The sequence below is a fragment of the Delphinus delphis genome, chromosome 16, assembly GCF_949987515.2.
Source record: "Delphinus delphis chromosome 16, mDelDel1.2, whole genome shotgun sequence".
NCBI lineage: Eukaryota > Metazoa > Chordata > Mammalia > Artiodactyla > Delphinidae > Delphinus > Delphinus delphis.
Window position 1 is genome coordinate 59,560,320 of NC_082698.1, and position 13,869 is coordinate 59,574,188.

At 33.9% G+C, this 13,869-nt stretch overlaps 1 protein-coding gene across 4 annotated transcripts in view; it reads left to right on the forward strand.

Annotated features, from left to right (window-relative positions):
* The window catches only part of P4HA1 (prolyl 4-hydroxylase subunit alpha 1), a 94,848-nt gene extending 83,082 nt beyond the window's left edge, over nucleotides 1-11,766 (forward strand). For all 4 annotated transcript variants that reach the window (XM_060034807.1, XM_060034809.1, XM_060034806.1 and 1 more), the window contains 4 exons: nucleotides 3,391-3,456; nucleotides 5,750-5,818; nucleotides 6,318-6,414; nucleotides 8,008-11,766. In XM_060034807.1, the coding sequence (XP_059890790.1) occupies nucleotides 3,391-3,456; nucleotides 5,750-5,818; nucleotides 6,318-6,414; nucleotides 8,008-8,078 (303 nt within the window). In that variant the 3' untranslated portion in view covers nucleotides 8,079-11,766. The remainder of the gene's footprint in view (nucleotides 1-3,390; nucleotides 3,457-5,749; nucleotides 5,819-6,317; nucleotides 6,415-8,007) is intronic.
* Nucleotides 11,767-13,869: the final 2,103 nt, after the last annotated feature.

Below are 13,869 nucleotides of genomic sequence, written 5' to 3' on the forward strand. Positions count from 1 at the left end.
AGGCATTTTGTTTCTTTGGTTTGTAAACTAGTGTCATCTACTTATAGATACATTTTTGTTTATAATTGCACAAAGCTATCACAGCTAGAAACCACCTGTCTTATGAGCTGTCTACTGAAATGATGGATGACCTTTGTGCACACAAAAGTTCAAGAGACAGATAGTATTGCTAACATCTCATCTTAATGTCCTTTGATTTTGAAGGGTTTTAAGTGCTTGGAAACAATATACATGGAGAATTGTTGTTATTTGGGGAATTGTAATTAATTGTTGGTGTTTCTAGGAGCCCAAGCAGGTAAAGTATTAAACATTGTATCTCAGTGAGATGGGGAACGTTTTGCTAGCCTCTTAGAAGCAAACAGAATTATCCTTGTCTGCCTATTATTAACTTTTAGGAAGAAAGTTTTCATTCACAAACCTCGCAGAGCTTGATATCCTCTGTTTCCCCATTGCAGTTGATTTAAGAAGACAGTGGTTTAAATATTGTCAAAGGTTGTGGTTTTTTACATATTCCTTTTTCTTTGGTGGATATTTAGGGCAATTGTATAGATAATAGAATGGGTAGTGGACGGAATGGGGAGGCACATTCCTCTGGCTCACCAAAGAGAAAGAAGAGAACCACAGTGGAAAAGCCCAAACTGAATATAGTCAGCAATCAACTCCAGGATTTGGGTTTGACTGGTGTTGAATAATAGTTTGAGCATCCTTTGCGGTTTAGTGAGTTCTTTAATCTGCCTAGTTTTGAAGAATTCTTTTGTGAAACTTGAGAGTAGACAGTATGATACATGAAAGAATGCAAGACATTTTAGCTAACATCCATGTAACTGCAGCGTGAAAAAACTGGAGTGTAATTATACTGCTTTGGCTACTCTGGCATCTGTTAGCTAGTGTGTACTTTTAGTGTGTATCTGAAAGGACAATATTTGCTGCCCTAGATCTAATTGCACTTACTTATCAATAAATGCCAGTAAATGGACATTATATTACATTTGACTATTTTCCCAATGAAAGAACAAATTGGTCTGTAAAACCTAGTCACCTGTTTAGCCTAGTCATGTGCCTTGAATATTTATATGTGTCACATAATCTGGCACCTGCAACCTGTTCTTCCATCTGTACCATTCAATTCATGCTGGTTCATTTATTTGACATATATTTTCAACCCCCTGGAACTCTTTTCCTGGTGATCATGTATAGTGCAAATGTTTTTTCAGTCCTCTTTATCAACACTAATGCCTTTTAATTACATCAGCATTTCCTGTTGGAAAACACATTTGTTCCATGAAAACATTTGGCATTCCTTAATAATAATTTCCAAATGTCTTTAATCCCAAGACTTAAAGCTTATTTCCCTTTCTTACACACACGTGAATAAAAATGATGTGCATGTTTTAGGGATAAATTACTTAACCATCTCTTGATCTATTTATGTATAAGAATTCTTTTTAAAGCACATACCTTGTTTTAAATGATGCACAAACTGAAGGCATTAATAATATTTAAGAGTAATAGAAAAAAATAACTAATACTTTAAAAATAAAAGAGGATAAAAATTACTGAATTCTCAAAATGATTTAACATATTTGAAAAATAAACAGAAGCTTTAGGTCAAAAAATTGTTGAAATTTAAAATTTAGTGTATAAGTTAAACAGATTAGAGACAGCTGCAGTGAATTGGGCAATAAATCTGAAGAAATTACAGGAAAACATTTTGAAAGACAGGAAGATAAAAACCATAAAATAGATGCAGAGGCTGGAGAATAAATAATATTAAAGCAGTTTGTTAAAAAGTTGTTCTTGCCCAAGTACTCTTGCTTAAGATCAATAAATATTTAACCTTTTAAATTAAAAAGTTAAGTAATTTTAACATATCAAGCTATAAATTGTCATTACCAAATCTTAATTTAAGATTTATCATAGTTACATGATTTCTAAGGAATGTGCCGAGTATTCTAATAAAATTCTTGATCTATTACCATTTTTTAATAAGAGTGTGTTCTTTGGAAAGAAAACAGTCTGTATTGTATTACATTCCTTGACTGGTTTAATCCCAGAATCCTAGACTCTTTCTCTGGGCAGGCTAGCAAAGAATATATTTTTAGTCTCTTTTCCATCTGTTTTCAATTATTGAAAAATGTCTGAGGATCTTGGATGATGTGAAAGACTACAGTTTAAGTCCTCACATTAATGTAACTAAATTTTTTTTCATAGCTTTTTATTTTGAAATAATTATAGATTCCTAGGAAGTTTCCCCCCAAATATACAGCGAGATCCCACGCACCCTTCATTCAACCGCCTTCAGTGTTAACGTCTTGCATAACTGTAGTACACTATCAAAACCAGGAAATTGGTGTTGGCACAAGCAACAGAGCTTATTCATATTTCACCAGTTATGCTCGCACTCATGTCTGTCTGTCTATACAGTTTTATTACATGGGTAGCTTTATGTAACTACCACCACAATAAAGATACATAACCTCACCATCACGGTAAGACTCCCTTGCGGTACTGCTCTGTAGCTACATATACCCTTCTGCCTCCCATCCATAACTGCTGGTAACCACTAATCTGTTCTTCACTAAAATTATTTTGCAAATGTTATGTAAATATTACATACGGCATGTATCCTTTTAAGATTGTCTCTTTTCACTCAGCATAATTCCCTTGAGGTTCATCCATGTTTTTGCAGAACATATCAACAGGGTGTTCCTTTTTTTTGCTGCATAGTATCCTGTGGTATAGGTATACGACAGTTTTAGTCATTCATCCTTTGAAGGACATTAACGGACAATTTGAGGATATGACAAATTGATGTGTATAAATTTCTGTGTGAAGAATACATGATTTTCATTTTTCTGGGAAAATGCCAAGAGACTATACTGTATTTTAATTTAGCTTTAAATAGCCAGACGTGAATTCTCCAGCCAGATTAAAGTGCTGACAGCCCAAAAGACAGCCAAGAATAGTAGCAGTGACATTTGAATGGATCATGAGTTCAAAGTAAATCTCAAGGTAAATTTTTTTTTACCCACAGAGAATTGACTTAATGAATGTAGCTGAGAGACTCTCATGTCTTGCTTTTTTGGAAGCTAAAACTATAGGTGTCAATTTTTAAAATAATCTGTGGATAGTAGATATTGGTTCTCATTATATAGGCTAACAAATCTGTTTTTTCCCCCTGAATGGTCTTATCAAAAGTATTCAGTGTACTGGTTGAATCAACAACCAACAAATATCTGAATGCCTGTTGTATATATGGTGCATTGGACATTATAAAGGAACCTTTAGGGGCTGTTTTTAGCATACTGTTCAGCATATTAATGATGTTAGTTGCCATTGGAGAATTTGCATTACTGAATTTTATACCACTGAGTTGTGTTTTATTCACAGAAAGATGAGCCAGATGCTTTCAAAGAGCTGGGGACAGGAAATAGAATTGCTACATGGCTGTTTTATGTAAGTTATAGCTAAAATTTTTAAGTTGGGATTTGATCACATAACTCATTTATTTTGATGTGTTCACATGTTTGTTCTGTTTAGCTCTTAACATCCTAGTTTAATGTTTTTTTTACAACTGAGTAAAGAATTTTTTCTTTGCATTTATAACTTTTTCAGATTGTACTTATTACAACCTGAAGAAGAAAGTTAAAATTACACCTAGTTCCACTATTTGGAGGCAATGTGATATTTTGGAGTATGGACTGTCATCTATAGTCATCTATAATGTGTATATAAGCAACTCTATGTATTTGTAGGAATTTATGTGTATATATACACATTATCTTAATAAACTTTTTGAATTTATTGATAAATATATCAGAAAAGTGTACAAATCATAAATATATAACTTGATAAATTTTCACAAAGTGAACACTAGCATAGTCAGCACCCAGATCAAGAAATAGTATATTAGAGCACGCGAGAAGCCCTTTCCTCAAGGGTAACCATTCTCCCATTGTTCATTAGTTTCAAAACAGTATGATCTTCATTTTTTTAAATTGTTTGTTTATATATTCATACATAAAGCTTTGATCATTTGCCCGAGTTATCTATTGCTGCGTAACAAATCACCCCAAAACTGAATGGTTTAAAGTAACAGTTTGATTCTTACCTTTCATGGTTGTGAGGTTGATTGGGCTTCATTTATGGTTCTTGCTCCGGATCTCTCATGCATTTGCAATCAGATAATGGCTGGCACTGGGGTCACCTTAAAGGCTGAGGTTGAGGCTGGTTGTTGGCCAGAATACCAGCATGTGGACTGGGCTTCCTCATAGCATGAGGCTGAATTCTAAGAGCAAGTATCCCCCAAAAGGCAGTACATAACTTTTTTTTCCTTTTGGCTGCGTTGGGTCTTCGTTGCTGCACGCGGGCTTTCTCTAGTTGCGGCGAGTGGGAGCTATTCTTCATTGCAGTGTGCAGGTTTCTCATTGCGGTGGCTTCTCATTGCGGAGCACAGGCTCTAGGTGCACAGGCTTCAGTAGTTGTGGCTTGTGGCTCTAGAGCACAGGCTCAGTAGTTGTGGCACACAGGTTGCTGCAACTAGGGAAGGCCCACACGCAGCAACAAAGACCCATTGCAGCCAAAAATAAATACATAAAATAAATAAATTTTTAAAAAAAAAGCAAAGAAATACAAGAAAATTGATGCTATATTATTTGGTCCAATATCCATAAATGTTAGATTATTTGTGACTATCAGACTATATATTAGATAATTATATCCCCTTTTAGTTATATATAGCATTTTTATTAGATTAGTATTCATTTTTTTCATTATTTGAATGCTTTTCTCAGATGGGCCACATAGCACAACTTTTAAATTCCTCTGAAGTTAATTTTTTCATTGCTTAAGAGCTATTAGCTCTTTGATATCGATTATATATTTATCATGGTAAAATACACTTCTTTATATCACTGAATGCCTTTAGCGTTAAACTGTGCTTGATACTAAGATCAAACTCTTCTTTGGTACAGCATTTGCCTATAAATCACTTGTTTTAGATGTGACTCTTGAATATAGCATATAGTTGGATTTTGCTTTGTGATACATTAGTCTGACTCTACATTCTACTTATGTTGTTTTTGAAAAAAATCTTCACTACATGATCTGTGTTTCCTTTGCCTCATTTTATGCATGTGCTTCTTCAGTTAATTTGGAAGGTTTGTGTTTTTATTCTAATTCACCATTAAGAATATAACTTTATAAATCTTTTCATCTTCTAATTTTTAGTTAATATGTGTTGATACCCTACCATGAGAAATGACAAAACTGGTTTTAGTTTATTACTTTTCTCTTGGTGTTTAGTTCTATTTTGTTTGAATTCACTTATTTAAATATTTATTGAATACCTACTGTTTTGAGGCTATTCTCAGCAATAAACAAAACAGATGAAAATTCCTGCCCCCATGGAGATGATATTCTAGTGCTATAGAATACATATTTATACCCCATGTTACTTGATTTGTCAGTTTTAAATCATCTCTTTTTACCTCTGGCTATAAAAGAAATAGCTATCCCAAAGTATATCCCAGTCTCCCTTGCTGACTTCCATCTTTCCTCTGCTTTTATATATCTATGTAAACCTAAATAGCATCTTGTTTTTTAAAAACTGACTAGCATGCACAAACCCATTTATGTAAGTAGAAGTCCAGATATTCTCATTCTAGTATTTAGTATCAAATCTACCTCACAGTGGCATGTTTAACTTTATTCTACCAGCACTTTCGATAATACTCTCATCTCTTATTAGATGAGTGATGTGTCAGCAGGAGGAGCCACTGTTTTTCCTGAAGTAGGAGCTAGTGTTTGGCCCAAAAAGGTAAGCTTAGCTTGTTATTTTAATTTGGGAGCGGGGAGGGGGGGGGGGGTCCTCTGTATTTTTTTCCCTGAGGAATATATACACCTATATTTCATAGTCTAAGTAGTAAATAACATTTTTAAAGGTAGTATACTTAAGGACTACATTATGCCTAGGGAAGATTTTAGATATTGTACAGTTTACCGTGAGTACCTAGAGGTATGAACAACCAGGGATTAGTATTTAGAAGTTTTCATTTCTAAAATGGGTTCCGTATGATACTTGCTATTGTAAGATGTGTTAGCTTTGGCAAATACACTTTTTTGTTAAGTAATGCTGTTAATGCTTTCATGTGATCACCAAAATTTTGTACATTATATGATACTTTCAGAACTATATTAGAGGAAGATATAGTGCTGCCATAGAGAATTATTTCCATAGAACAGAGGAAAATTTAGTTACTATAAAAAGCAATAACCTGATACTTTATTTGGGGATAATTTTGTATTGTTTTCCACAGGGAACTGCAGTTTTCTGGTATAATCTGTTTGCCAGTGGAGAAGGAGATTATAGTACACGGCATGCAGCCTGTCCAGTGCTGGTTGGAAACAAATGGGGTAAATAGTTCCTATATTCTCTGAATAGAATTTGTGATTTTTGTCTCTTATTTAAAAATTATTATAATTTACATCTTAAAAGAAAGTGAAAAAAAACTCCTGACAGATTTGCCTAATACGACTTTAACACTGAAAGGGATTCAACCAAGCAAGTTTCTTATCTTAATATAAATTTGCTTTCAACAGATCAGATTTTTTATGACATTTTTAACACTATTTCCACTCATTATTTAAGAAACGTTAATTGACTCAAAGTTGAATCTTCCTCTCATGGGGTTCACAGTTGTCTCTTGTAGTAGATACTAATACAAAGATATAAACAGAAGACAGTAACTACTTACATTTAGGGAGGCTTCTTCGAAGTTTAATTAATTTTTATATTTAGTCTTGAAGATAGAGCAGTAGTTTTCCAGGCATGTTACGGACCAGGGCCAGGAATCATATGAAGCTAGAGAGGTACTCTCAGGTTCATGCAAGTATAGGACTGGCGACATTAAAAAAAAAAAAAAAGAAAAAGAAATAGAAATGGGTGAACTTATTTTTATATAGATTTATTTAACCCCATGTATCTATTTCCGTATGTGTCACTTGGCCACATTCCACACTTGAAGTGCTTAGTAGCTACATGTGTCTAGAGGCTACCGTATTGGACATAGCAAGATTAAGGAGTGATACCTGATCATCAGGATTTAAAAGAACTCCCCTGATGATAACTAATGTTTGAGAACCACTGGACTAGAATGAAGAGAGGCTAGTGGAGGAGAGATGAGTTTAGAAGGCTGTTTTCTGTTGTCTAAATGGGTGATGATAAAAGCCTGGACTAAGGCAGCAGCAAAAGGTTTGGAGAGCAAAGAATAGATTGAAGAGATCATAGAAGTAAAATCAACAGGGTTTGATGAATAAAAGATTGGATACACAGGTTAAGAAAGGAAACAAAGTAGTTAAGAATTAATGAGTACTAGTTTAAATATCTTATACATGTTGATGCCATTGATTGGGTTCTATGATATACGAGGAGGAGAAAGAAATTAATTCCTTTGGGGGTATATTAAAAAACAGTATCTTGGAACAAAGGAAACTTGATGAGCACATAATACGAGAGATTAATCATAGAGTTGTGTTCATTTTTAAAATGTCTTTGTATTAGAAGTGGTATTTTGCAAACAGGTAAAACAGTGTTTTGTTCTGTCTGTACCTACATCTCAAGTCTTACATTGAACATTAGAAACTTTAGGAAATACACATGCACAGATTCTCAAATGTACATACATATATATAAAATCTTTTTTATTTCCAGCATTTAGTGAAGTTCTTAAAAAGACAGCCTAAATAGCATCTGTCTTTGTCTGGTTTTGGTCTTGAACTTTTTTAGCCCATGTAGAAACTTCATTATAGTCCTAGCTCCTAGGAGTTAATTAAATACTAGTTAGAAAGAGGGAAGAGATATGGGAACATATGTATATGTATAACCGATTCACTTTGTTATAAAGCAGAAACTAACACACCACTGTAAAGCAATTATACCCCAATAAAGATGTTAAAAAAATACTAGTTAGATAGTGGGGGACATTAATATATTATTTTCTTTCACAGTATCCAATAAATGGCTCCATGAACGTGGACAGGAATTTCGAAGACCATGCACCTTGTCGGAATTGGAATGACAAACAGACTTCCCTTTCTCTCCTGTTGTACTCTGATGTGTCTGATACACACATTTCCCAGTCTTAACTTTGAAGAGTTTACAGTTGACTAACACTCCATGATTGATTCAGTCATGAACCTCATCCTATGTTTCATCTGTGGACAATCGCTAACTTTGTGGGGGTTTTTTTTTTCTTTTAAAAGTAACACTTAAAACACCACATTTTACATATGAAACCTTAAAGTTCAGTTGGTATCACAGAGGACAAAGCAAGGCAGGGTAAAAAATGAGGAATTTTTATATTTATGGTATATTTTAAAGAACTTTTTTTGGTTGGATAAAAAATACAATTTAGGCATCTGATTATAGTATTTCAGTACATCTCAGTTGGTGGGTGGTAGGCTAGAATGGTCCGTGTGATTAAGGAACAGATGCCGTATAGTATGGACCTAGGTATTATGTTTACCTAGTCTCAACAACTCCCTTCTGGATCTGCCTGAAGACTAGGAATAAATTAGCCCTGTAAAGTGGGTTCCATACAATGTTTGCCCCTCCATATGCTATTCTAATTTGATTTTTTTTCTCCCAAGTCATTTCTAAAGTATGCTTTATTTTACCAAACCCCTTCTTTCATAGCTCCTCTGTGGTGAATTAAATCTGAGTTACAATACCTTGATTAAAAAAAAAATGTTTAACAGAAGGTCCTACATTAAAAGCTTGGGCCTTCTTAACTAAAATGATCATGACTCAGTCTGTTTCTTGTTTTTCTTAAATGACTGATGATTTTGTCCAAAAAATTTTGCTGTTTTTCTTAGTGCTAATTCCTTGCCTCTTATTTCAGCTACCTACAGCAGGGGATGATGATGTTGGCATTCGGATTAAAAAAATATCGTGCCTTAGGAGACTGGAAATTTAAAAATGTACAAGTCCTTTCAATGATGAGGGAATTGATATAAAAGGAGTTTTTCCTAAAAAGCCAAAATGTTTGTTTTTTCAATTCTGAAATGTGTTGTGACAACAGTGACCTATTTATGATCTTAAATCTTTTTTAAATGTTTCCGTTTTCTGTGTGGTATTTTTCGTATTTAAATGTGAATGTGTGCTATAGCAATAACAGGTTATTTCTTTAGAATTAGGACTTAGGTTTATCCTCCTGATTTTCATTCACTCTAAAGTCACATTGTTATGGTAGAAAATTAAGGCTCTTTGAACTTTCAGATATTTAATCAATCAAAATATGTTACCTTCAAAGGGAGCTCTACAACTTTATTACTATGGTTATGGAGTTTTTACAGTAATGCTACTTAAGATTTTCTGTTGTTCAAATACATGGTATGGTAGTAGAAAGCTCTGAACCTAATGAAGTATGTTCATTGACCCTTTAACCTTTATATTTCTTATGGTGAATCATAGTTCACATAAGGGCTCTTTATCCTTTATGCAGTATTTAAATAAGGAAGAATTTGGTTAATTCTCTGGGAAAGAGGGTATTACTTTACCATTTTTTTTAGAAAAGTGAACTGTGAACTTTATTTCTTTGAACTATCCTTTGTTCCACCACAAGTATTTTAGTAAGAAATATTGAGAATTAAATTCATTAATCTAATCAGATTTTGTGACCACAGATTTTTTAAAAATCTTTTTTAGATGGAAGCAATGTAAATTCAAAATTGAAGAAATAAAATGGGTGTTCAAAGAAAGGATACTAATCCTTAATTGCCACGTGTTTTAGAAAGGAGAATAAAAAATATCTATTTCACAAGGAAACAACATATTCCATAATCTTACAAATTTCATTATATTCAACCCCAAACCCCACACAGGGATTGGTAAACTCTTGTCAGTGTTAGGTCTTACAGAACCCTCCCAAGTTTCATAATTACCAACTATTTTTCTTTCCAAATGAAAAGGAGAAAAAAAATTCCAGTATAAAACTTTGCAATCCTTTTTTTTTATGCTGAACTTTAAAATAAATGAGGGCTAGAGCTATCATGGAAAATGTGGAAACTGTGGTTTCCTCACCAACCCTAAGTGTCCATCCTTTAAGGTTGGAAGTTTCATCATTCATTAACTTTAACCATGTGTTATCACCAATATCACCAAGTTAACTGAAGTATCCACCAGAACACTCAATCAGCAGGGTAAGTAAATGTCATAACTATGTAATAACCTAGTAGGATTATTTAAAAAAATAATGAAGTGACTAAGATTCTTCAGAAAGCTAGATGGTAAATGCAGTAATGAAAGACACAACCAACCATGAACTTTGGTGAATTTATAATAAAATGGTTACTACAATATAAAAGGATTGAGAAGAGTTGTTGTAAGCAGTAAACACACACACATATAATACCTTATATATGTGTGATATAAAAATATAATACCTTATATGTGTGTGTATATAAGATATATATTATTGCTGCTGAGAAGAATCTAAATATCCTTACGGACTCATGTGTTGCTGGTTATATGTAAATTCCATGCCAGGTTTCCACTTAAGTCCATATAGCTGAAAATTGAACAACCCATGTGTAGGGCCTAATGAGCTAAACAATTGAATGACTAGATGGCTGCCATTAAGAAACTTACAGTGTGATACCAAAATAACAACAACAACAAATGCCCAATCATGATTAAATAACTAAATCACTTGAGAAGGAATAAACAGAATTATGAAGTGGAGATTGCTAGGAGAAAGCAGAAAGAAAAATAACATCTTAGTCTGGATGCCCAGCAGCACAAGAACCAATCCCTTCTCTTGGCAGCGCTTACTTCACTGGGGTAAAAGTTTGTTATTTAGCAGGAGCAGTATTGGGTAACTTAGAGAAATAAGAATGAACTGTCAGCACTAGAGAGTACTGTTTATTAAATTATCAGATTTATCAGAATGAAATAGATTTCATATTCCAATTTCCTAATGTCCTTGGATATTATTCTACCACACTAATGAGTTTTGCAAAAGTAACTATAGTAGAACAGTAAATTTCTTGGCTGCCTGCTTTATTGACTTTTATTTGAGGACTTTGAAGTTTACTTTCTGTGTGAACGTAGCCTTCAATTAAATATACGTTTTGATGCAGGAAGACTAATTTGTAAAAAAAAATTAATAGGCAGTCTTATCAAATGTAAAAGTTTAAATAAAAGGAACCACTGAAAAGGAGTGCTAGTCTCTATAGTCTGCTTTTTGAGGCCTTGTTGAATTCCCATTGCAGCACTGTTGTATTGAAGTCAGTTGTACAAAACAAGATAAACACAGATAAAATGAGCTCTAAAATCTGAAAAAAGAAAATCCTTAAATTTTGTCATTTGGTTGTTCCAATTCCTAACAGCCTGGCTTATAATACAAATCTGTTTTAGGCTAAACACTTTAAAAGATTCAGAATAGAACATTTTAAAGAGAATATGTAGAGTGATGTACACTTTGACGTTTCATGGCTTTTTAGGGAGATGAATTTTAGCTTTAGTCAATTTCTTCTAGAAAAGGCATTCACTTATTTAAGTCTACAAAGAGCAAAAATTATTATTTTAATATCTACGTTAAAGTCATAAATGTAATTAAGCTCCATTGCAATGTAGGTTTTACATGGGTTTGGAAATATCATGGGTTAAATCATATTATGTAAATAACCTTACAGTTGTTAACTCTTAGAAGATGAAATAATTAAATTCACCTATAAAGTAAGTTATGTTCTATTTTTACTTTACATTTAAAAGGCACAAAAGTTAAGGCTCTGTAACATGAAACACCTTTCAGATTTTTATCTATTTTACTTCTGCAACTATAGGAAAATAGTCTATGGAAAAGTTGAAGTAAGGCAATAATTAAAAGTGCTCTGAAACAGTCCTACTTAGAGTGCAAAAGAGTTGCCATGGGGTTTGTTACTGTTCCACAATGAGATAAGGAGATTACATCAACATGTAAATACAGTACATCAATAACTACATGGTTTTGTTCAGTTGACTTTTTTCATAGCAAGATTTTCAAGATGAAGAAAGCAATGTGTTATTTACATTGTGGTACAAGCTCCTTGTATCTCAGTGAGAACCAGCTTTAAATAGCATTGCTCTAGAACAGTACAAATTTTGTTTGATTCTACATTTTTAACGGCACTAAAGAGTTTCATATCTGTGGTTTGGATCTTGGTGGGGTAGTGGGAGCAGACTTCTTATGTCATGGCATAATGGGAAAAACAATTCAGAATAATTAATTAGCTTAGCGTATAATGTATCAAGGAATCAACATACTATCCTTACAGTGATAGATTTGGATCAACATTTCCTCTAGTTCTAAGACCACTTAAACTTAATGTGACTTATTCTTGTTGGTATAAGACATATTTAAGAACATTGGTTCTAGAGGAAGCTAGTGGACTAGGAAGCTCCAGACCTTTGTTCCCCCATGGAAACATGAAACCAGCAACTAGAGCCTGGATGAAATAACTTTATAGAGGTCTGGAAAACAGCCAAAGGTTTAAATTAACCAAGTGAAAGCCAAGTTAAGAAAAAGCCATGTTCAAAGTGGTAGGAAATTTCACAGTGTTTTTACTTAACCTTGCCTCACCCCAAACCTGGCACAGCACAGGTGGGAGGAAGTAGCTGCCCCATTCCCAGTTCTTATCTTTAACCAGAAGGAGCAGAGCAGATCTTGTTTGTAACCTTTTAATCTGTTTGGAAGCTGTGTGAAGGACTGGTCTTTTTCACTTAATTCAGAGCTCAGAAGGAAAAGGGTATATAGCTGGGGAAAGCCCTGGGAAGCATCAGACACTGCTTGTTAAAGCTGCAGAGGAACTACAGACCTGGAGTAGCCGGATGCAAGAGATTACAGGTAGTGGAATACAATAGAAGGCCCTGAAAAGTGGCTGAGATGAGACTTCTAGGGAAAACAAGACTTTAAAAAGCAGGAATGTATATGGGGAGATGGAGAAAAGCATCAACAAGGGTCCAGGCAAGATGCATGCCAAAGAAAGACCTTGAACCCCATGCTGATCCCAAGGATTAAAATATGCTCTTCTGCAAAGACTGGGAGAGGCTACTCTTTAAAGTACCTAATTTTCAGCACCCCGCCACACACACACAAATCACAAAGCATACATAGAAACAGGAAAACATTTCTCATTTGTCCTATTCAGAAGGAGAAAATTAATTGGAAGAAACCATCCCTGAAGAAACACACTGGATGTACTAAACTAGGAGTTTAAAACACCTGTTTTAAATATGCTCAAAGAGCTGAAGGAGAACATAGACAAAGAGCTAAAAGAAGCCAGAAAATGATATATGAACAAAATAAGAATATCAACAAAAGGATAAAAAATAAATTAGTTTAAAAGAACCAACAATAATTCTAGAGCTGAAAAATAAGTGAATCGCAAAATTCACTAGAGGGGTTCAACAGCAGGTTCAAATAGGCAGAGGAATAAATCAGCAAACTTGGGGATAGGTCATTTGAAATTATCAAGTCAAGTCCAAGGAGGAGAAAGAAGAAAAGTGAACAGAGCCAAAGGGACTTACATGACACCATCAAACAGCCCAGTATATACATTATGTGAATCCCTGAAGAAGAAAATTTCTGAGAGATCATTTGAAAAAATAATGGTCAGTTATTTCCCAAATTTGTAATCATGGATTGACAAATTCCAGAAGCTTAAAGAATTCCAGGTAGGATAAACTCAGAGAAAACACTGAGACCATATTATAATCATAGTACATAGTAAATCTATTCTACAAAAATGAGGGAGAAATTAAGACATTTCCAGATAAATAAAAGCTGAGGGAGTTCATTACCACTTGACCTGCCCTGCAAGAAATGCTTC